Genomic DNA, 25,691 nt, shown 5'->3' with positions numbered 1-25,691 from the left:
CCTTGGCCTTAAGATGATGTTGCATACTATAAGACTTTTATGTTGGTTTTTGGAAAGAACACACACAGAGAAGAAAACCTATCCAATATAGCTTTATTCAGATAGCCCATGTAACAGGAAATGAGAAGCAATGAGACACTGAGACTTCAATTGGGCACAAATGTAAAAAAGCATAAATTGAACAGATGGAGCAAAAGATAAGACTGTAAAATGGTTAATAAAAAGGAAGTGTGACAATTCCTGGAAAATTTGAATTATCTACAAATCAATGGAAACCTAGTTTTATCTGTGCATTTCAATCAGGTGCTGCTACCACTTCTTTAAAAATATTAATGAATATGTTAAAGAAGATGGGACCTAACACTGATCTCGGCATCTTCCCTCTAGTCCAATACTTACCCATTTATCATTGTCCAATGATTATAATCATTCAGCCTACCAGGTAGTATTCATATTATTGGAATTTTCCTGAGACCTCAACCTCCTGGTTCCTTAGGACTCAGTTTGGCTCCAGGTTTGTCCCTCAATTTTCTTTACTGGCATACTGCAAAGCTATAGCAAGGGCTTGAAGTGGTTTCTATTACATACACAGTTTAGAGTTTGGTTCAATGGCTCTCAGCACCCCCACTATAAAAATTGTTCCAGCACCCCTGTATACTTAACTTAATTTGACCTGTTTGTAAAGTCAACATACAGCCATTGCAGTAATTACTGCAGTTTGTCCTGTCCACACTACCCTTTCTGTCTGTGGTACGTGTCCTCACCAGGAGCGCTTCCACCGACTTAATAGGGGCAGTGTGGGGGGGAGAGGGGGGCTGAGAACACAGGCTCTCACCTCTGGGTGGAGCTCCTCAAGGCTGCCGACTGGACTCTGGCTCCCTGCTCTGAGCCATGCTACCAACTGGGATCCCAGCTTTGACCTGGGCAGCAGCCAGATTTGGAGCAAGGAGCCTGTGGGGCAGCCTAGCTCAGAGCTGGCACTGGAGAGCCTGGGGGGCAGTCAGGCTGCAATAGCGGGAGCTCCCTGTCCCGGGGTGACAGCCCCAGCTGTGAGCCAGAGATGGGGTTTGCAGCAAGGAGGCTGACAGCCTTTTTTGTACATATTCTGAAACACGCTACCACATGCGCATTCCAGTCTACATCAAATCAGGCACTCTGATTGGTCCAAGGTTTTGTAGGCAATCCCCATCTAGATCATGAGCTGTTCCTATGCTGTAATACATGCAAGGCCACAGCTATAAGCTGTCATACATTCTCTTCTTTCTTACTATTCTTTATCTACCAACTACATATTATCTACAAGGCCACTTTGAATGTACAGTTTGTCCATTGTTAACCGCTGTTTTCTTCCTTCTGCTTTCATTCTTGGTTCTGGCTAGGTCTACACGTATTCAGGATCATACAAATTTAATTTTTGCAAGATTTTGTGAAAATACATTACATTCTTTACCAAAATCCAAATATATTCGATCTCCTTCATTCAATTTGTAATTGTATCCCCACTCCCCCTGCCCAAGATTGATGCCATATCTGCTTTTTTTTCCCAGTCTTCTGGTACCTCCCCAGTTCTCTGTGACTTTTCAGAAATAATTAACATTGATTTGGTAAGTTAATCAGTTCATTCCCTTAACACCCTGCAATGCATGTCATCCAAGCTGGCTGATTTGCACCTGCTCATACTTTCCAAGTACAGTATTCCCATAACTACTCTTCATGGCTCTCTACTTGTCCAAATTTTTTTCTGTATTTTTATGTTAATTTAAAAAAGGAGTTTGATATGTCAGCCATTTTTAAGTCATAATTAATTTAATTCCTCTCCTCCTACTTCCTAATGGGTACTATTTAGTATTTCTTTCCCTCTCCCTTCACTCGTTAGGCTATATTAGCTCATTTTGCTGTGCTGATCCCCTTGGGTGAAAGTAATTCATCCACCCACAAAGCTCAAGTAAAATGACTTTGATAATGGGATTGGGAAGATAGAATTCACCTTCACAGCCCATGGGGAGAACCTGAGACTATAGTGAAGTTCTTTGCAGTTGCTATTCCAGCCTGGGAGCTGGAATGGAATGGTAATCTCACTGCGCTCCCTGCATATGGTTTCTGAGGCACTGGATCCTGATCTTAATTGTGGTCCTGTGGCAGGGCTCCCAGCTCACCCAAAATTGTCTCTCCCTTCTATGTGGGGCTGGCTGAGATTCCTTCTCTAGTGCTGTCAGGGTTCCTTTCCCACTCTGAACTTTAGGGTACAGATGTGGGGACCTACATGAAAACCTCCTAAGCTTACTTTTACCAGCTTAGGTTAAAACTTCCCCAAGATACAAATTATTTTACCTTTTGCCCTTGGACTTTATCGCTGCCACCACCAAACGTCTAACAGGTACATAACTGGGAAACAGCCTGTTTGGAAACATCTTCCCCCCAAAAATTCCTCCCAAACCTTACACCCCCTATCCTGGGGAAGGTTTGATAAAAATCCTCACCAATTTGCATAGGTGAACACAGATCCAAACCCTTGGATCTTAAGAACAACGAAAAAGCATTCAGATTCTTAAAAGAAGAATTTTAATAGAAGAAAAAGTAGCAAAGAATCACCTCTGTAAAATCAGGATGGTAAATACCTTACAGGGTAAACAGATTCAAAACATAGAGAATCCCTCTAGGCAAAACCTTAAGTTACAAAAAGACACAAAAACAGGAATCTACATTCTCTTCAGCACAGCTTATTTTCTCAGCCATTTAAAGAAATCAGAATCTAACGCATATCTAGATAGATTACTTACTAAGTTCTAGGACTCCATTCCTGTTCTGTCGCCGGCAAAAACATCACACAGAGAGAGAGAGCCTTTGTTTCTCCCCCTGTCATAAATATAAAGGGAAGGGTAAACCCCTTTGAAATCCCTCCTGGCCAGAGGAAAAATCCTTTCACCTGTAAAGGGTTAAGAAGCTAGGATAACCTCGCTGGCACCTGACCAAAATGACCAATGAGGAGACAAGATACTTTCAAAAGCTGGGAGGAGGGAGAGAAACAAAGGGTCTGTGTGTCTGTCTATATTCTGTCTTTGCCAGGGATAGACCAGGAATGGAGTCTTAGAACTTCTAGTAAGTAATCTAGCTAGGTACATGTTAGATTATGATTTCTTTAAATGGCTGAGAAAAGAACTGTGCTGAATAGAATAACTATTTCTGTCTGTGTATCTTTTTTGTAACTTAAGGTTTTGCCTAGAGGGGTTCTCTATGTTTTGAATCTAATTACCCTGATTCTACCATCTTGAATCTACCATCCTGATTTTACAGGGGGGATTTCTTTATTTCTATTTACTTCTATTTTTTATTAAAAGTCTTCTTGTAAGAAAACTGAATGCTTTTTCATTGTTCTCAGATCCAAGGGTTTGGGTCTGTGGTCACTTATGCAAATTGGTGAGGCTTTTTATCCAACATTTCCCAGGAAAGGGGGGGTGCAAGTGTTGGGAGGATTGTTCATTGTTCTTAAGATCCAAGGGTCTGGGTCTGTAGTCACCTAGGCAAATTGGTGAGGCTTTTTACCAAACCTTGTCCAGGAAGTGGGGTGCAAGGTTTTGGGAAGTATTTTGGGGGGAAAGATGTGTCCAAACAACTCTTCCCCAGTAACCAGTATTAGTTTGATGGTGGTAGCGGCCAATCCAAGGACAAAGGGTGTAATATTTTGTACCTTGGGGAAGTTTTGACCTAAGCTGGTAAAGATAAGCTTAGGAGGTTTTTCATGCAGGTCCCCACATCTGTACCCTAGAGTTCAGAGTGGGGAAGGAACCTTGACACCCCCCGTCCAGCTTTGAAAGTATCTTGTCTCCTCATTGGCCATTTTGGTCAGGTGCCAGCGAGGTTATCCTAGCTTCTTACCTCCTGGCCAGAGGAAAAACCCTTTCACCTGTAAAGGGTTTTTCCTCTGGCCAGGAGGTATCTTAAAGGTGTTTACCCTTCCTTTTATATTTATGACAAGTGCACAGACCCCCAGTACAGTCAGGCTTAGCTTCCTGTGTCTTTCTCAGTGATTTTAATTGCTGCTCATTCAGAGTTCAGAGATTACTGCCATTTTTCTTTTGAGAATATAGTTGTCTTTTTTTAAGATGTTTTCCTCTACTGAGTTTGTGCCCCTTTTGAACTCCCTTGCCACAAACATTTGTGAGATCAATTTTTAGTAGCTTTACTTTCCTATACTTTACTATTCACAAGGAATTATTAATTCTCCTGTCAGCATTCATGGCAGAAGCCTATTTTTAAAGAGTTTTACTCCTTCAGCTTGGGAACAGTAACTATTTCACACAATTGTCTTTTACTAGCAAGTAAAAAAGTATGCTTACACTGCATACTCCTTTCGACAGCATGTAGAATACATACACTGCATGCCCTCCCTAGCATGGGTATAAATAGCAGTGTAAATGGTGAGGTACTTCTTAGGCAAGTAAAGACATTCCAGAACCATGTGGGTATGTACCTTACATTTCTGTCTGCTTGCCCAAGCTCTGCCACCTCCACGTACACTGCTAATTTTAACAATGTAGTGTCCTGCTGCCTCCCCACTGCCAGAGTTTCTCCCCTAGCCTTTATTTAAGTTGAATTGATACTATTCTGTGTGAAACCACAGTATGGTCTCACAGTATCCCTAGTGAGTGAGACCATCTCCTGGGCTGCGACAGTTTTAAGATCAACCAGCTGAGAGTCACTCTGAGGGATTTCCTTAGGTTGGAAAACAATAGGAGCACATGAAAGAATGCATACAGTGACCACAAACACAGCTACAAGTAACAAATTTTGTGTGTAATATAAATCTCACCAATCAGATAATCAATGTTACAGACACAAACACATATACAAAACTTGAGAAAGCCAATGGAATAGCCAGCTCTGTATTCATGCTTACATCCCCCAAGAGATCATCGAATCAGGTTGTCATCAGTGGGGGTGAGGGGATACTTTCCTGCTTAGGTCTCCCCTGCCTATCCATACCAAGTAATCCTTTTTATCTTCTTATGACCACACCTACTACCTTACACATATGTATAAGGGTTCCATCCCCTTTTTCCTTATCTGTACTGCCACAACCCATAAACTTTGGGGTGCCCAGCTGTTCATAGGTTGTCCTCTTAGTTCCCCTTATTCTTGATAGCATTTATGTATGCACATCACCATGGTAATCTGCAGTGACAGTGGAATTTCCTATGATTTTACAATCAGCCTTGTAAATTTACTGGTAAATTATGTCAACCCTCCTTAGGCTTAGTATGGCTAAGCTGAAATCTTACAGACTTCAGCGTGTAGGACTTGCATTATAGCCTTATTTTGCCAGTATACCTAATACACGCTCATCACTTATAAATGCTTATCAACCTTATACTTCTATGATACTATCCTACTTAAACTATCATTTACACATTGACATTTAAACCACAACAATAAATCCTCTATTGAACAATTAAACAAACTAATTGACTACAACAGGGAATGGCTCCAGCAGTGGGGGAAACTCTGGCAGGTGGGAGGCAGTGGGGAGAAACTCCAGCAGCTACCCTTTGCCAAGCCTTTCCCCCGCTGCCACTCCCATGCCAGAGATTTTCAGTGCCATGTAGCTACACCACAATGTTGACACCACATGTAGTGTGTAGTTACATTCCCCAAGTGATGTGCAGTGTAGAAATAGGCTAAGATAAACAAAATTCACAAAATAACTTCAAGATTTCGAATAATGGTTTTACCCACAAATAGCACAATCTGTTTGCAAACATTCTGCTCTAGATTCAAAAGACTTAGGCACTTAAGTGTCAAGAAGTCCAACATTTAGGCACCACTGTGTTTTTATTTATTTATTTTTAAATAATAATAAAACCACCCTACTGGTCATCTGCTGCCTACCCCTAGTATGCCTCACTTTTAATCATTAAAATCCTCTAGACACCTACATTTCTGCCAGCATGCATTCACAGAGCCACCTAAACCCTGACACCATCAAGAAGTGCAGCACCTAATTTACACCTACACTATGACAGAATTCACAGATTAGGCATTCCCCCAACCACTATGGTACCTGATCAAGTAGGCATGCTGTGAACACTCCCAACCTCACACAAAGGATGGCCAGAGGCTGTCCTTATGCCCAATAGACTACTGGTTAGACACACACCTGGAATATGGGAAAGCCAGGTTCAAATCCCTCCTCTGCCTGATGGGAAGTGGGAATTTGAACCCAGGTCTTCCCTATCATGCAAGTGCCCTACACACGAGACTTTTGCGTATTCTGGGATGGGTCGCTCTCAATCACTGTTCCACTGTCTCTAAATAATAGTTATTGCAGCAGGGACTAGAACCACCATTCCCGCTCCGAGGTGAGTGCCCTAATCACTGGGCTATCTAGAGCCATTCATTCATTCTCTTGCTCTCTCTCTCTCTCTGTATAACTCATTAAATATTCACTGAGCCAAAGTGAAAGAGCTTCAGCGGCAGAGAGTGAGAGGTTGTCAAGTCCACTAGGTCCCTCTTGTGGATCGAGCCCTTTGTGAATAAGGAGAGAGAACATTTGCCAGATATGTTATTTGTGACAAATTTATTGTTATTTATTTCCCTCTACTTTTTTTGTAAAACTGAAAACAGCTTTTACCTTCATGATATGTGTAGTCCTTATGATTTTCATTCATAATCAGAACACGCATTTATATTGGACTACCTTGGATCTTTTCACAGCCATTCTTTTTAGCAGGTTTCAGAGTAGCAGCCATGTTAGTCTGTATTCGCAAAAAGAATAGGCATACTTGTGGCACCTTAGAGACTAACAAATTTATTTGAGCATAAGCTTTCGTGAGCTACAGCTCACTTCATCGGATGAGCTGTAGCTCACGAAAGCTTATGCTCAAATAAATTTGTTAGTCTCTAAGGTGCAACAAGTATTCTTTTTAGCATTTGTTATTTCTTGCTTTAGGCTGTCACATTTTGGAATCTCATGGGACTTTGCTACCTTAAAAATTATTTTTTGCAGGTTCAAGTTTAATGCTACAGCAATGTTTTGAATGTTCTTTATTTATGGTATAAACTCTGACCTCTTCAGTACCTTGCTTTACCTACTCAGGACCTAACTCATTCTCAGCTACTCTTTTTCTGACTTCTTCTATGCTTCCAGAATTTATGTGTTTTGTGCTTGCCTCACATAAGTGTCCACACAGTCACTATTCATTGATAAACTGTCTGTAGGACAGGAATCAAACATGAGGATGTTGACATAGTGAGAAATGTTTCTACCATGCTTTTCAGAACACAATATGAAAATAGTGTCAGATTATCAGGTATCAGTAGGAATCAGATGATTGCTTGATTTCAGCAGGCCCTTTTTTAATGAAAGTGTTTTTCTTTACTTATGTACCTTTTTATTTAACAATGATGAATGTTGTTACTATTGTATTCACTACAACCATAGACTCAAGGGACGTATTCTTGGGATTAAACCAATGTAATCATTATTTTAATCATGAGTGATCCAATAAATTAATATCAGCTCAGATTAATTTGCAGAAATGCTTTTGGTACTGCTGTTTGTGAGATGCAGATGAGTGCACAATGGCTGGCTGCAGCTTTCGCCTTTGTACAGTCACTTCACCCACGAGTACATAATTAATTTCCTTGAGCTGCTTTGTAAAGCTTTTTAGTATACACTGTATTAAAAACATTCAAAGATTAGTAGAATAAAATGAACCACAAAATAAAGTTCCCATAGCTCCAGGGCCTTGAGTTACACTTGCTGTTCCAAGGAACAGGCTAAATAATAAAATGAAAAAGCCATTGATATGTGTACAGCAGCATCACACGATGGTTCTGTAGTCAACACTGTACTTAGACATGTTTGTGTTTTAAACCTTTTCAATAGCTCAAGGAACCTGTATTTCAGATACTCATGGGGAGAAAGCAATGATTACCTGACAAAAATCATAATGGCAAAGATGAGGATAATTTGACACTCAGCAAAAGTATAGGTATAAGGTTTTCAAAATAAATTACATCTGTATTGTATCAGAAAGGATAGAGGAAACCACCACCAAACTTACAAAGTAAATAATTTAACAGTTGTATATTGCCCTTTTCAACAGAAATATTAGTGACAGATTCTGAGGAATGCACCTGGAACAACATGCAGTACCTTTGGGGCAGCTCTAAATTGTACTTATTTGTAACAACCCCTTGGCACCATTATGCTGGCAGGGATCATTAGAGCAAAGCATTGCTCTGGATACTCACTTTCCAACTCTGGCATTCTCCTACACCAGGGACGAGAAGAATTGGGAAGAGGTGGTTTAAAATATGATTTTTTTAAAAAAAAATGCTCTTCCCCCCTCACATTGTTGATATTAAGAGGGTTTTTCTAAGGATACATGTGCTATCTCATTTATACAAACTGTTTCAATAGTCATACCTGCCCTTTAAATTTTCCAAATAAAAAAAAATCCACCTTTGGGCTGAGACAACACATGGAAAAATTTCAGCCTCAAAGGTGAATAGTTCAGAAAGCTATAAACCCACTATAATATCTGACAGATGGTATCAGTAAATTCAGTACATTGTATAGCATACCAGTGACATCAGATTTTTAGGGGCAAGATAAATTAAACAAATTTTGAGAAGTCTCAGGAAAACATTATTAAAAAAAAAAAAGTTGAGAGAGAGCATGCACTCACATGCTCAGGAGAAGGAAAACTCTCTGAGTTCAACCCAAAAACATCAGGCCAGGCAGTCTACACTGCCAACCCCAGCTAACAGGATAAGGCAGTGGTGAAACATATCTATGCAGAGTGCGGCTTCTCTTATGAACTCCTTTTTCATAACATGCACCTTGGTACAAACATGTAAAACCTTTGAGCAGTTGTACAGAAAAGAATCATCTCAAGATTTAAAGGTATTTGCTCATTCAAACTCATGTGCAAAGCAATATCAATCCGATTTCTGTGGCTCCAGTAGTGTATCCAATAGAGAAACTCATACCGTGAGACTGGAGGAAAAGATCGGTGAGGCTCTCCTTGTAGAGGTTTTCCTCAATAGTTTTCCTAGGGGGCCAAGCTTCCTTCCCACAGACATAGCCCCTCTACAAAGTCTGTATGCAGATCCCAGTGGTCCTGCTCCCTTGCAAGCTTCCCTAAGCTGGCAGCTGCTTCCAGCATCCCCTTCCCTGCAAACTGCTCTAAATTACACTAGTTCTGTATAGTCCTAGTAGACTATTACATAAATAGTAGATAAGGGAGTGCAGGAAAGCCCTGGCCCTTCCCCAACTTGCTCAGTCATACAAATCAGCTCCATACAAATCATAGATGGAGGGCAGCCCAGATACTGTTGTGCCAATTCTATGGCACTGAAGCGCTCCTCTGTGCTAGAGTGATCTACCTGTGGCTAGCTATGCCAGCTCTAGCCACTGTTTTTTGCTGACTGCACAGCACGGAGTGACTAACACGGCAGAAAAGCTAAACCATGGTTAACTTTTGAGATCTAATTCAATTAATGAAGTGTGAAATAAAAGTATTTTAATCCTGCTTCCCATACAAATCTAAATGCAATCATGACTAAAACTATCTACCTCCATAATGTATTTTTTGTTAAAGTATATGCTTGTACCTGGTGCTGCTTTTCCTGTTGCCTTAATACAAGAAGTGTGCAACTTCATTAAGAAAAAAATGATCTGCTGATTATTTTTTTAAAGCATGGGGACAGGGTGGGAGGTCTTCTCACAGCAAGCATAATGTTCTAGAAATGACATCAGCAGTTCCTACGCAATTCCTCAGGAAGCATGCTGATTTGGGATAGCAAAGTGTCTGGTATGCCAGAATGGGAGTAGGAGACTGGCCAAGAACAGTTTTGGTAGGAAGATGGGGTAAGAGCAGGTTTTAGCTAGAGAAACCAGCAGGTTGGTTTTTTTCTGCTCGGGAAGATGTAGGAAGATGTTTTGAGGAATTGAAAAGGAATACTTGTGGCACCTTAGAGACTAACCAATTTATTTGAGCATAAGCTTTCGTGAGCTACAGCTCACTTCATCGGTAGCTCACGAAAGCTTATGCTCAAATAAATTGTTTAGTCTCTAAGGTGCCACAAGTACTCCTTTTCTTTTTGCGAATACAGACTAACACGGCTGTTACTCTGAAACTTGAGGAATTGAGTAATATAGAACTCTTGAGGATTCATAGCATTTAAGGCTAGAAGGAATTATTAGATCAGCTATGTCGAATATCTGGTCTTGTCTTGCAGTCCATTAGATTTTACCAAGTTACCCCTGTATTGAGCCCAACAACTTGTGTTTTGCTAAACATATCTTCCAAAAAGGCATCTAGTCATGATTTGAAGACACATCAAGAGCTGGAAAATCAAGTACTTTCATTGGTAGTTTGTTCCAATGGTTAATCATCCTCACTATAACGTATCTGTGACTAATCTCTAATTTGATTTTTGTCTGGCTTCAGTTTCCAGCCATTGGGTCTTGTTATGGTTTTCTCCACTAAATTAAAGAGCCCTTTAGTTCCTAGGATTTTTTCCCTCTGAAGGTACCCATAGATTAATTAAATCACCTGTCAATCTTCTATTTTATAAATTAAACAAATCATGCTCTTTAAGTCTCTGACCCCAAGTCATTTTCTCCATCCCTCAAATAATTTTGGTGGCTCTCTTCTCTATCCTCTCCAATTTTTCAACACCCTTTTTAAAATACAGACACCAACACTGTCCACAGTATTCCAGTATCAGTCTCACCAATGCCATATACAGTGATAAAATCACCTTCCTACTCCTCCTTCCTCGGTTATACATCCAAGGATCTCATTAGCCCTTTTTCCCACAGCACTGCACTGGAAGCTTATTTTCAGTTTCTTGTAAATTCTTCTCAATTCTTCACTGAGTCACTGTATCCTGTTTCCAGGATACGTTCCCAAACCCCTCATTCTGTATGTATGGCCTGTACTTCTTGTGCCTAGAGATATAACTTTGCATTTCGCTGTATTAAAACTCCTTGTCTTTGAATGGACCCAGACTACAAAGTGATCCAGATTGTTCTGCATGAGTGCCCTGCCACCATTATTCATCACTTCACTAATCTTTGTGTCATCTATATATATTTATCAGCAGTCATTTTATATTTACTTCACATCATTGATGACAATGTTGAATGGTGTCAGCCCTTGTACTGAGCCCTGTGGAATCCATAAGAACAGCCATACTGGGTCAGACCAAAGGTCCATCCAGCCCAGTATCTTTTCTTCTGACAGTGGCCAATGCCAGGTGCCCCAGAGGGAGTGAACCTAACAGGTAATGATCAAGTGATCTCTCTCCTGCCATCCATCTCCACCCTCTGACAAACACAGGCTAGGGACTTCATTCCTTACCCATCCTGGCTAATAGCCATTAATGGACTTAACCTCCATGAATGTATCCAGTTCTCTTTTAAACCCTGTTATAGTCCTAGCCTTCATAATCTCCTCAGGCAAGCAGTTCCACAGGTTGACTGTGCGCTGAGTGAAGAAGAACTTCCTTTTATTTGTTTTAAACCTGCTACCCATCCCTCGTTCTTATGGGAACAAGTAAATAACTTTTCCTTATTCACTTTCTCCACACCACTCATGATTTTATATACCTCTATCATATCCCCCCTTGGTCTTATCTTTTCCACTAGAACTACTCTTATTTAGTGATGATTCCCCAATGACAACTACTTTTTGAGACTGTCAGTTAACCAGGTCTTAATCCATTTAATATGTGATCTTACACTAGTATAGTGCTAACTTTTTAATCAGAATGTTATGTGGGACTAAGACAAATGTTTTACGACAGACTAAATATGTTACATTAGTGCAGTTACCTTTATCAACCAAACTTGTAATCTCATGCAAGAATTAAATCAATTTTGTTAAACTTAGTTCCGTAAAAGCATGTTGACTGGCATTAATTATATTCCTATCATTTAATTTTTTTATTAATTGAATCATGTACCATTTTTTCCCATTACTTTGCTCAGGACTGATCTCAGGCTAAATGACGTGTAGTTATTCAGGTCATCTGGCATGCAATTTTTGAATATTGGTACAACATTAGCACTTTTCTAGTCTTCTAGAATTTCCTTGATATTTCAAGTTTTATTAAAAATTAACATCAGAAGATGAGAGCTCTTTCAGCCAACTCTTTTACTGACTCTTGGCTGAAATTTATCCAAAGCCTGCTGATTTTAAAAATATTTTTCCCAAGCAGATATTGTCCAACATTCTCCTCCATTACTAATGGACTGGAGTATATGTCATCATTCTCATGTGATACAAGTACATCATCCTGCTTCTTTCCAAATACAGAACAGAAATATTATTTATCATTCCCCTGAATCATTAACAATTTGCCATCTCCATCTAGCAATGGGGATACTATTGCTAGGATTTCTTTTGTTCCTAATATACATTAAAAAGCATCCTTTTAATTGTCCTTATCTCTGCCAGCCATGGATTTTGCCCTGATGTTTTTAGGTTCCCTTATCAATTTTCTTCACTTTTATAACTTCTAGTTTGTATTGATTGCTATCTATTTCCCTTTTCCCTCCACTATGGGGATATATTTTTTTAAATTTCTAATGCCTTTATATCACCATTGATCCATGATCAATTTTTAGCCAAAGTTGCTCTTTTTGATTGTAGAATTGTAGTGTAGTATACTCTGGAAAGAGTATAGAAAGAGAGAGCCTGAGACATGAGGTGTAGTATGAGAGGCCTGGTGTAAGGCCTAAGGCCTGAACAAAAGTTAAGCCCTGCTGAGATAAAGCAAAGTTAGCAAGAGTCAAGATATGAGCAAAAGACAGGCCCTGTTACAAAGTAGATGCTTGCTTGCAGGTTCACTATCCAGTACATGAACTTGGGAAGAACATAGCTGGCATTACAAAAAGAGAAGCACTCCAAGGCACTAAGTATTCACGTAAACACATCCCAGAAGGGTAGTGCCAGAACACAATGATACCAAGATATAGTGTAAACACATTCCCCAAAGATGATACAAGGACACACTGATCCATCTGAAAGATAAGGTCAGGATGACAGGGTGATGGACAGAGATGTTTTGAGTGAACCAAGATGTATGAATTAAATGGTGGTAACTAACCATGTCAGAGGGTCAATATGTAACTTGTTTGCATCAATGTATAAAAGAGGGGTCACAGAGGTGGTGTCTTTCCATTGCCTAGGAGGGAATGGAAAGCCCCATCGTTCACTGAGCCGAGTCCATTGTAACAAGCATGCATGTACTAGTGTAACTGTAGACATTGAATTGGGGAGCTAGGATCATGCTTCATTGACTATAAACCTGGCTGAGCACCTTCACTGTTGAACCAAGTCTGTGGTCTCTTTGGGCAGTTGGATTGACATCTGTTGGGCCAGCTATCTGCACAGAGCTGGCTCAACACAACACACATATGCAGCCACAAATTGACAAGATGGGGTAGATGGACTTTGAAAAGTCAAATAGGTGCCCAGACTTCACATAGCCAATCAACATCAACAAAAATCCAATCTGCATGTTGGTCAGAAACCGAAGGTTTAAATACTGACTATTTCTACTGTAGATAACATTTGTTTTTGATGTATATCTGCTATTACTGAGTCTCCTTTCACAGGTTTCAAAGTAGCAGCCGTGTTAGTCTGTATTCGCAAAAAGAAAAGGAGTACCTGTGGCACCTTAGAGACTAACAAATTTATTTGAGCATAAGCTTTCGTGAGCTACAGCTCACTTCATCGGATGCATCTGATGAAGTGAGCTGTAGCTCATGAAAGCTTATGCTCAAATAAATTTGTTAGTCTCTAAGGTGCCACAAGTACTCCTTTTACAGTTTTCTTGTATGATGTTTTCATGCCTTTTATCAGCATGGATCACTAGTTACTCCATAGTTTAGTTTTATATCATGCAGTAACTTTGATTATATCAGTCTCTAGAAATTATTTATGCAGCAGTTATTGACTCAAACCAGTTTGCTTAACTGTGAATGATATTTAAAAAATATGATTGTGCAGAACTAATCAGTTGCAATCAGATTGGAGGATTGCATTAAAAAAGGACCTGCTGAAAGTGTTTTCTTTTCTTAGGCACATTTTTATATTGATTAATTTTGTCATCATTAAACTCACTACAACCGTAGACTCAAGGGACGTATTCTTGGGATTAAATCAATGTAATCATTATTTTAATCATGAGTGATCCAATAAATTAATATCAGCTCAGATTAATTTGCAGAAATGCTTGTGGTACTGCTGTTTGTGAGATGCAATTGAGTGCATAATGGCTGGCTGCAGCTTTTGCATACAGTCACTTCCCATGAATATGTAGTTAATTTCCTCTGTAAACCTTTTTAATATACACTGTATTAAAAGAATTCAAAGATCAGTAGAATAAAATGAACCACAAAATAAAAGTTCCCATAGCTCCAGGACCTTGAGTTACACTTGCTGTTCCAAGGAACAGGCTACATAATAAAATGAAAAAGCCATTGATCCATTATTATGTGCACATCACAAGATGGTTCTGCAGTCAACACTGTACTTTAAAACACAAATATTCATAAGTTTTTCAATGGCTCAAAGACTCTGTTCTTTAGATGCTAATGGGGGGAGAAAGAAGCTATGATTTTCTGATGACAAAAATCATAATGATAAAGAAGTGGATAAATTGACACACAGTACAAATATAGGCATAAAATTTCCAAAAGACGATACCGAAATAATTTATCAGAAAAGAAAGAGGAAACTACCAATGAAGCCACAAATTAAATTGTTTAATAGTTTTGTATACTGTCCTTCACAACAGAGGTGTGACAGATTCTGAGGGAACTAATTGGGGTACAACGGCTCACAGAGTCCTAAAGTTATCCCTTTCAGTAAATTTGAGATTGACACTGTACTCCGCTCTGAATAGAAATGGGGGGTGGGGGGAGCCAAAAAAGGCTTGTAGCATGAACTACAGCAACTATGACGCAATATTTTCACAAATATTTTGAGGGGGAAATGGAACTATCAAAAGTGCAGTAAAGGATGTTCTTTTCCAGACAAATTTTCAGAAGTTCATATGCCTGAAATAGGACACCTTTATTAGAGCTTAATAAAGCACCTAACTGCATGATTTGTAAGTCCAAATACCATGTGCACATCTACATCTCAGTTTTTGCCCACTGCTAAATCTGATGTTCAAGTTTATGATCCTTTTGAAAATCTGAGTCAGTCTGCCCCAGCTGACAATTATAGAGCCTTAGATTTTAAGGCCATCAGGCTCTATTACGATAATGAGGTCTGAGCTCATGTACAGCATGGGCCAAAGATTTTCACCCGGTAATTCCTGCATCATTCCCACATCTTATAGTTGAGCTAGAGCTTTTTTTTTTTTATAAAGGCATTCAACTCCCAATTTACAAACATCAAGTGATGGAGAATCTACTACATCCATTGGCAAATTGTTACAATGATTAATTATCTCACTGTTTAAAAACATGCCCCTTATGTCTAACCCGAACTTGTCTAATTTCAGCATCCAGTCACTGGATCTTGTTGTGCCTTTTATCTTTTTAATCATAAATGGTCTTTCTAGGTTGGTACTTATAGATCATTAGTAAGTCAATTCTCAATTTCTAGGTGGTGATTAGGATGCTGATGTTGACCTTGAAAGGTTCTAAAGAGTCTGGGTCCTGGCTACTTGAGGGACCTTCTCTCTTTTTAAAGAAAAATGAACCTCCATTGATAATATTATGGAATAAAATTTGCCAGTGAATTACCTGGTTTCATCTGCATAGATATCACCATCAAACATTCAATCAATAGTACAAAAAAGGAGTGTGTCTGTTCAAAGTAACATGAAAGATCCCAATCTAAGTTTCTCTAATGCAAGTTTCCATTATAAAGAACCCAGTTAAAAAGATTAATCACAGAGCACTTTCCAAATCATGGCATTCCAGGTTTATAGATATTTGTGTAGTTGACATTATTTACTATTGCAATTTTGTGGAACAAATCAATGAGGGTTGATTAGAAATATGGTTAATTTTGAGAAGCCTCAACACACAAAAAATGTGATCACAATGCAGTTTGGCAGACATTTAGAAAAAAATAGATATCTAACAATGGATATAATAAGAGCATACTGTTTTCCCACATCCAAATTAAAATAATTCTGTTATTGTTAATGTTTAAATTAAAAATACAATTTTACCTTTGAATTGATCTGCTTTAATACTGATGAACAAAATGACTATGTTGTTAGGTACTTAATTATTACTAGAAATTATGACTAATAAAGTTTTGTTTTTGTTTTTAGTTTGGTAGCCACAAAGGAAACAGACAGTGCAAGATCTCGTAGCATGCCAATGTCACCATCTGATTTCCTGGATAAATTAATGGGTAGGATGTCAGGCTATGATGCAAGAATCAGACCAAATTTCAAAGGTAATTTTGAAAACTAATTTACTTTAATCTAACATTGTCTTTGGTGTAAAAGTGTGTTTTGGAGAAAAATTAAAAGCAAAACAAATGTACTCAGCCATGCTCAGCTAACCTTGACTTTGATCATTCAAATTTCAGCAAAAACATGGTCTATTGTTTTGAAGTTTGGGTAGGTGCCAAAATGCTACTGAAGTTGAGTATTCTTTTTAATATTTTAGTGTGTTATGTATATAGTAAAAAGAAAAGGAGTACTTGTGGCACCTTAGAGACTAACCAATTTATTTGAGCATAAGCTTTCGTGAGCTACAGCTCACTTCATCGGATGCATACTGTGGAAACTGCAGAAGACATTATATACACAGAGACCAAGAAACAATACCTCCTCCCACCCCACTCTCCAGCTGGTAATAGCTTATCTAAAGTGATCACTCTCCTTACAATGTGTATGATAATCAAGTTGGGCCATTTCCAGCACAAATCCAGGTTTTCTCACCCTCCGCCCCCCCACGCCCCCCCACGCCCCCCCCCCCCACAAACTCACTCTCCTGCTGGTAATAGCCCATCCAAAGTGACCACTCTCTTTACAATGTGTATGATAATCAAGGTGGGCCATTTCCAGCACAAATCCAGGTTTTCTCACCCCCCCCCTTTTCCAAAAACCACACACACAAACTCACTGTCCTGCTGGTAATAGCTTATCCAAAGTCACCAGTAGTCTTCTGTCACCCTTTTAATAGGCTTCCAACAAGCTCTGTGACCCTCTATTGCTTAGGTAGAATGTTGAAACTTGGGGGGGGGGGGTTCTTAACCTTTCAGAATTTAAGAATTCTAGATAAATTTATGAACAATTTAAAAATATTTCTAATCAAGTTAACCATTTGTACCTTCAATAAAATAAAATAATACTTTTCAAATGCAGATTGTGTGTGGAGGGAAAAATCTCCTGCAAATAAAGCCCCATACTAGTGTTCCTTAGCATTAATTTTTCCTCATTAGTGCCCTTTTTCCTGTTTTCAGGAGGTGTTCTGTCCTCTCTTTTCAAGATAACCTGATTTACAGAAAATATCTCCATTTCTGCCAGAGGCTGTTTCCAATCAGCAGCCAGGACTCCCTCCATGTTTACCTTCTTAGGTCATCTATCTCACCACCCATTTCAGTCTCACCTCTTGTTCATCATTGCATTTTAAAATGTTTTTAATTTCACCAGTGCTCAGAAACTTGACTAGCTAAATCCCTGAAGTTATTGGTACTGGATGCTATTTATTTACTTTCCTTTGCCATGATTTGTCCAGTGAATCTGGTTGGCAAGAGAAGAATGAGTTGTCTGTCAAACTGCTTCCCAGTCAACCAATCTTAAAAAAATAGAACAGTAAATAAAGCTAATCTCAAATGATTTACTTCTATCTGGAAACGTGGATCTTGCAATAGGTGAGTAGAGGTGACATTTCTCAGAATACATTCCTGACACCTTAGTTTAAACAACAAATGTGTATAGAAAATATTCATCAAACAAACCACCCAGAAAGATATGTATTATTTTTATCAATATACGTTTGCTATGGCTATGAAACAATTTCCTTAGAGATTGTTTGCTTGCTTGCTTGCCAGTTGCATCCCTCAGAGAATAGACACTATTCGCTTCTTGCTTAGGAGGAAAAAAACCCTGGGTGTAAAACAGAACTTGCACAATAACAACAGATAAGTTCCACTTAAAAAATTACTTCCCTGTGTGTGTGTGGAATCTTTCTATTTATTTTTCTCCTTATTAAAGGTGTTCTCAACTATATACCATAGCTATTCCCTTTAGCATGTAAATTTCAAGTTTTAGATTGCATTGCCTGGTCTTTTTTGCCCAGGGTCCTCTTTTGTGCTGCACAGCTTTACTTTAAATCTAAGGTGCTGCACAAAAGAGGATCTCAGGCAAATAAGACCAAGCAATGCAATCTCTTTCTTCTTTTTCTTTGAATCTTCTAAAGCTCCATGGGTGAGTATATAAAAGCAAAGATCTTATAGCTTAGCAATTCCTTTGGGGATTGGATTTTGGAATTTGTCATGGGCACTATGCAATCACAATCTTCTGAGGAGGCTATTTTGCAGAAGGGGCAGATGTTTAGAAAATAGTGGATTCAGTATTGTGCTTCTTGAATATATAATTCAAAGGACTGGGAGAGTTTTTTGGTAAAGAGACAAAAACCTAATTCAACATTGGTTTGCTGTTTCTTAAAAGTGTACTTTGTAAATTTTCTAAACAGCTAAGCAATTTGAATAAATTTGCCAAGAAAGATTCAGATTGTTCGCTAAGAATAAATATCTCCTTAAACTACTTTGCCACTTTCTTGCTATTATTACTCTAAGAACAAGTGGAACTTCCTGCCATTTGGACTTTGTAATTTATCAACAATTAAAATATGAAACAAGTACTAGTATGAAATCCCAGACTATCAACCCTGGTATAATTAAGAAATTGAATCTTTTTTCATTAAAATTCCTAGACACTGCAGATAATATATTATTTGACTACCAACTGCATGTCATACTTAGTCTTCATAATTACACTTTGTTTCTGACTGCTTTGTGTTTGTGAAGTAATACATAATCATGAGAACATAATCATGTTTTTGTTCAATAGAAGAGAGGGATTAAGCAGTATTTTCAAAGAGGTCCAATATTAGTTCTAACTCTAAAATATGGAAATTCTGAAACATCTTTGGGTATGGATGAAAATACAAGAGAAGAATCCCTGGTAAAAGTTTGTTCTAGTTATAGAATATTTAAGACTATGCCAAAATTGACCATAGGAAGTGCCTCGCTCAATGAAAGGAGGAGAGGAACTCTTGCCTTTGGAGTCCATTATGTTTTTTCCACTCCTACAGTTGTGATGAAAAGCTCTAGGTATGAATGCATCACTGTCTTCCAAATCTGGGTCTAATCCTGAAGTCCTTATCTATTCAAAACTGTCAATGTCTGAATACAGACTTTTCAACAAGTTAGGAGTTCAGGATCAGGCTCTTTTGTCATGAACATGCCTTTTGTACATAGCTACAGCTCATCCCTTCACATTACTATTTCAGGAATAATGCAATGGATCATTGTAACCGTGCCTCCAGGGGTCACAACTGAGAATACCAAATTCAGGACAAACTGCTGAGAAATAGGGCAGACACACCCCAAAACTGGTGGTTATTCTCCCATAAGATATACCAAACCAGCAACAAAAGTAAATTTTTTCACCACACTGGCAAACTAGCATTCAGAAAAGCAGTTTCCCCTGGCATTCCTGTTCTTGTATCTCCACAAAAAATACTAGACTTAAAGATGAGTGGATCTTTTAAAACCAATTTCATCAAATAAAAGATTCTTCTGATCCCAAAGGACAAGCCACACACCCGGGTCAATATACAACTCAGATCTTACCTAATAATGGTGCTGTTGCCAGTCTTTTAGTATCTAAATCTAAACATTTATATATGGAAAATAGAAAGAAAAGTTTCAGAGTAGTTAAAATTGGTTAAAGGAATCAAGTACATACAATAAATGCAAAGTTCTTGGATCAGGCTTGTAGCAGTGATGGAATAAACCGATGGCTTGTTAAGTCTCTGATTGCTTCCAAATCACTGGAAGGTCCTCAGTCCCTTGGTTAGAATTCTCCCATTAGTACAAGTTCATCATAGTCCAGAGGTTTAAGCAGGAAAGAGGCAAAATGGAGATGTTTCCAAGGCCTTTTATAGCTTCTGCCATGTGGAGGAAAATCCGTTGTTTTAAACAAAGTGCTCAACAAAGCTAGTGGAAAAATACAGGTAGAAAAATGGTGTTTGGAGTCACATGGGCAAGTTACATGTCCATGCATGATTTCGCTTAGTCACAGCAAAGGCCATTGCCTATTCTCTAGTTGTTCACATGAAGGTCCATCAGGCTTGGATGGGAGTCTTTCATGGTCCATTGTGAGTCCCTTGATGGGCCACTTAACTTGAATAGTCCCTTCAAGGTGTGCAGGCTAAATACCTTGTGGGAGTTTCCACAGGAGCAAACATATTTAAAATACAGGTATAGAGCCAATCCTCATTAATTCAAATATAAAAATGATACACACATAGAAATAGCATAATCATGCTTAGCAAATCATAACTTTTCTAGTGACACCTTACTTGACACACTTTGCATAAGATTTGTTGCAATTATATAACAGTGGTAGCAACAATTCTCTACGTAGTTATATTTTAATCAGATAACGTTACAGTCATTACTTGATTTATAATTTCCAACATCTCTGCTGATTGAGGAAAACTTACAGTAGCATGATGCCTTACTTAATATAAAATTTAATATTGAATGGTTTACTTTTAAACGATAACTATTTTTAAAAACATCAGTCAAAAGTTATTTATTAGGTATTTCATCATAACATTGAGAAAGTATTGCTAAGATAGCCACTGAAGTGCAATAGAGGGCAACAATATTAAACTTTGGAAACACAGCACATGTTTAAGTATTAAATGTAACTCTGACTTACAATATTAAAATCAGTGTTTCCCTGTTTCTCAAAGCTGATATACTGTTCTGGAATACTTGGGTTAGTTGTTCTTATCACTTGGTGGTCAAGTGGGAACACTACACAAAAAGAACATAAAGTTTTGACATAAAGAACACTTGGCCCCATTTTGTCATTCCTGAATTCTCCTGTTCTCCCTGCACCTCACTCTGAGTTAGTCACAGAAGCAAGCACTTCTTCTTCAAGGTTAAACAAGATAAAACTGACTCATCCTGGTATCTTGGAGAATATAGAAAACAAATTTGTGCAGGAGCTTGGGAAGAGATAGAAGAGCCTTGTTCAATCTGACTATTTCCATCTTTCTTGTCATATGTTGCTTCTCTTGTATGTAGAGCTTTGTAGGAACAAGCTTGCCTCCCCCTCAAGTAGCCTCCATCTTCTACATACTTAAGCCTGCTATCACTTCTTAGAATGCAGCAATTTTTCCCTCACTCTTTAAATCAACCCAGGGAGACTCTGATACTGATAATCTCTGGGAATAGAGTGCTCTCTTCCTGTCTATCAGAGTAACAGTGACTCAGTCAACAATCTGAATGTGGAAGTGTCAAGTGAGAATCCTTCCATTCTTAACATTCTGTGAGAGGATTAGACTTGCACTATCTAGACAGAATAAAGCCTAACAGTTTAGCAGTTACCACAGAGGGACTTCTCATATTGATGTAGAATATAGGCAACAATTCTAATTTTCATTAGATACAAATTGACATACTTTTCTCTTTTTAAAAGAATTTCATGTACCATCTAGTAAGATCCATACTGGGTGCATATTCTAACCCACCTGGCCTAGTCATTTCTTATATGGCAAGTGACACCACTTTGGAATTTGCTTTACTTAATTTAAATTTTTAAAAATCCATTTGGTTTCTTCCATCTAATAATAATCTGCTTGTTTTGAATCACAGAAGCGTCCCTACTTCCCATTTCTCCTTTGTGCATTGACAAAATATAGGAATACACTCCACATGCTATCAACCCCAACTTAGTTAAAACGTTGTTGTTTTTCTCTCACCTCTTATTTCCCACCTGTATCATTAACTTATCATATTAAGAAATTTAGATTCAGATCCTAGTAAATAGAACTAAACAATCTAGGATCACTTAGGAAAGCAGGAACATTTGTTAACCTATGATAATAAAGGACATTCCCTGGCTGTAGAATGTCCATGCCTAATTGGGTAAAGAATGTGAGCGAGGCCAAACAGCAAAAATTAAGATGTTTGTACACCAATGCAAAGAGCCTAGGTAACAAAATGGAGGAACTAGAGCTACTGGTGCAGGAAGTGAAATCAGATATTATAGGGATAACAGAAATATGGTGGAATAGTAGTCATGACTGGACTACAGGTATTGAAGGGTATGTGCTGTTTAGGAAAGATGGAAATAAAGGTAAAGGTGGTGGAGTAGCATTGTATATCAATGATGAGGTAGAATGTAAAGCAATAAGAAGTGATGGAATGGATGAGACAGAGTCCGTCTGGGCAAAAATCACATTGGGGAAGAAAAGTCCCCTGTAATAGTGCTTGGGGTGTGCTATAGACCGCCAGGATCTAATACGGATATGGATAGAGCCCTCTTTAATGTTTTTAATGAAGTAAATATTAATGGAAACTGCATGATCATGGGAGACTTTAACTTCCCAGATATAGACCTGGAGGACAAGTGCTAATAATAATAATAACAGGGCTCAGATTTTCCTAGATGTGATAGCTGATGGATTCCTTCATCAAGTAGTTGCTGAACCGACTAGAGGGGATGCCATTTTAGATTTGGTTTTGGTAAGTAGTGAGGACCTCATAGAAGAAATGGTTGTAGGGGATAGTCTTGGCTCAAGTGATCATGAGCTAATTCAGTTCAAACTGAATGGAAGGATTAACAAAAATAAATCTACAACTAGGGTTTTTGATTTCAAAAGGGCTGACTTTCAAAAATTAAGGAAATTAGTTAGGGAAGTGGATTGGACTGAAGAACTTATGGATCTAAAGGCAGAGGAGGCCTGGGATTACTTCAAGTCAAAGCTGCAGAAGCTGTCAGAAACCTGCATCCCAAGAAAGGGGAAAAAATTCATAGGGAGGAGTTGTAGCCCAAGCTGGATGAGCAAGCATCTCAGAGAGGTGATTAAGAAAAAGCAGAATGCATACAGGGAGTGGAAGATGGGAGGGATCAGCAAGGAAAGCTACCTTATTGAGGTCAGAACATGTAGGGATAAAGTGAGACAGGCTAAAAGTCAAGTAGAGTTGGACCTTGCAAAGGGAATTAAAACCAATCGTAAAAGATTCTATAGCCATATAAATAAGAAGAAAACAAAAAAAGAAGAAGTGGGACTGCTAAACACTGGAGATGGAGTGGAGGTTAAGGATAATCTAGGCATGGCCCAATATCTAAACAAACACTTTGCCTCAGTCTTTAATGAGGCTAATGGGGATCTTAGGGATAATGGTAGCATGAGAAATGGGAATGAGGATACAGAGGTAGATATAACCTTATCTGAGATAGAAGCGAAACTCAAACAGCTTAATGGAGCTAAATCAGGGGGCCCAGATAATCTTCATCCAAGAATATTAAAGGAGTTGGCACATGAAATTGCAAGCCCATTAGCAAGAATTTTTAATGAATCTGTAAACTCAGAGGTTGTACCGTATGATTGGAGAGTTCCTATTTTTAAGAAAGGGGGGGGGGAAGAGATCCGGGTAACTACAGGCCAGTTAGTTTGACATCTGGAGTATTCAAGGTCTTGGAAAAAAATTTGAAGGAGAAAGTAGTTAAGGACATTGAGGTCAATGGTAAATGGAACAAAATACAACATGGTTTTACAAAAGGTAGATGGTGCCAAACCAACCTGATCTCCTTCTTTGAGAAAATAACAGATTTTTTAGATAAAGGAAACACAGTGGATCTAATTTACCTAGATTTCAGTAAGGCATTTTGGGGAATTATTAGTTAAATTGGAAAACATGGGGATCAATATGAAAATTGAAAGGTGGATAAGTAATTGGTTAAAAGGGAGACTACAGGCGGGTCATACTGAAAGGTGAACTGTCAGGCTGGAGGGAGGTTACCAGTGGAGTTCCTCAGGGATTGGTTTTGGGACCAATCTTATTTAATCTTTTTTATTACTGATCTCGGCACAAGAAGTGGAAGTGTGCTAATAAAGTTTGCAGATGATACAAAGCTGGGAGGTATTGCCAATTTAGAGAAGGACTGGGATATCATACAGGAGGATCTGGATGACCTTGTAAACTGGAGTGAGTAATAGTAATAGGATGAAATTTAATAGTCAGAAGTGTAAGATCATGCATTTAGGGATTAATAACAAGAATTTTAGTTATAAAGTGGGGATGCATCAATTAGAAGTAATGGAGGAGGAGAAGGACCTTGGAGTATTGGTTGACCATAGGATGACTATGAGCTGCCAATGTGATATGGCCGTGAAAAAAGCTAATGCGGTCTTGGGATGCATCAGGTGAGGTATTTCCAGTAGAGATAAGGAGGAGTTAGTAGAGTTATACAAGGCACTGGTGAGACCTCATCTGGAATACTGTGTGCAGTTCTGGTCTCCCATGTTTAAGGAGGATGAATTCAAACTGGAACAGGTACAGAGAAGGGCTACTAGAATGATCCGAGGAATGGAAAACCTGTCTTATGAAAGGAGACTCAAGGAGCTTGGCTTGTTTAGCCTAACCAAAAGAAGGCTGAGGGGAGATAAGATTGCTCTCTCTAAATATATCAGAGGGATAAATACCGGAGAGGGTGAGGAATTATTTAAGCTCAGTACCAATGTGGACACAAGAACAGATGGATATAAACTGGTCATTGGGAAGTTTAGACTTGAAATTAGATGAAGGTTTCTAACCATCAGAGGAGTGAAGCCTTCTAAGGGAAGCAGAGGGGACAAAAGACCTATCTGGCTTCAAGATTAAACTCAATAAGTTTATGGAGTAGATGGTATGATGGGATAACACGTTTTGGCAATTAATTGATCTTTAACTATTCATGGTAAATAGGCCCAATGGTCTGTGATGGGATGTTAGATGGGGTGGGATCTGAGTTACTACAGAGAATTCTTTCCTGGGTATCTGGCTGGTGAATCTTGCCCACATGCTCAGGGTTCAGCTGATCGCCATATTTGGGGTCGGGAAGGAATTTTCCTCTAAGGCAGATAGGAAGAGGCCCTAGGGGGTTTTCGCCTTCCTCTGTAGCATGGGGCACGGGTCACTTGCTGGAGGATTCTCTGCACCTTGAAGTCTTTAAACCATGATTTGAGGACTTCAATAGCTCAGACATAGATGAGAGGTTTATTGAAGGAGTGGGTGGGTGAGATTCTGTGGCCTGCATTGTGCAGGAGGTCAGACTAGATGATCATAATGGTCCCTTCTGACCTGAATATCTATGAGTCTATGTATCACTTTCCTAAGTGATGCTAGATTGTTTAGTTCAATTTACTAGGATGGAATTGTGCATTATTTTGTTCTTTTTCTTCAATAACTGATATGCCATTGGGTACACTATAAAATTCCATAGGGTTATCTTTTGAAGTAGACAGGAGCGTATTGAATTGGAAATGATAGAATGCACAGGTATATAAAAAATGTGATGTACCTCTGAACTGGAATTTACTTGCGCACACACATTGGATAACTTCACTACCCAGTGGCAGCCATTAAGTATGATCCCGTGAAATCACCTTCCCACTACTTGCACCCTTC

The 25,691-nt window shown here is 38.7% G+C and overlaps 1 protein-coding gene across 1 annotated transcript in view; it reads left to right on the top strand.

The window, feature by feature from the left end:
* Positions 1 to 25,691, top strand: part of GLRA3 (glycine receptor alpha 3) — a 142,823-nt gene that overhangs the window by 7,285 nt on the left and 109,847 nt on the right. Inside the window, exon 2 of the mRNA XM_073340081.1 lies at positions 16,315 to 16,442. Coding sequence (XP_073196182.1) covers positions 16,315 to 16,442 — 128 coding nt within the window. The remainder of the gene's footprint in view (positions 1 to 16,314; positions 16,443 to 25,691) is intronic.

The sequence above is a fragment of the Lepidochelys kempii genome, chromosome 4, assembly GCF_965140265.1.
Source record: "Lepidochelys kempii isolate rLepKem1 chromosome 4, rLepKem1.hap2, whole genome shotgun sequence".
Lineage (NCBI taxonomy): Eukaryota > Metazoa > Chordata > Testudines > Cheloniidae > Lepidochelys > Lepidochelys kempii.
Note: the sequence above shows the minus strand (reverse complement) of the source record. Positions and strands in the feature narration are given on the sequence as shown.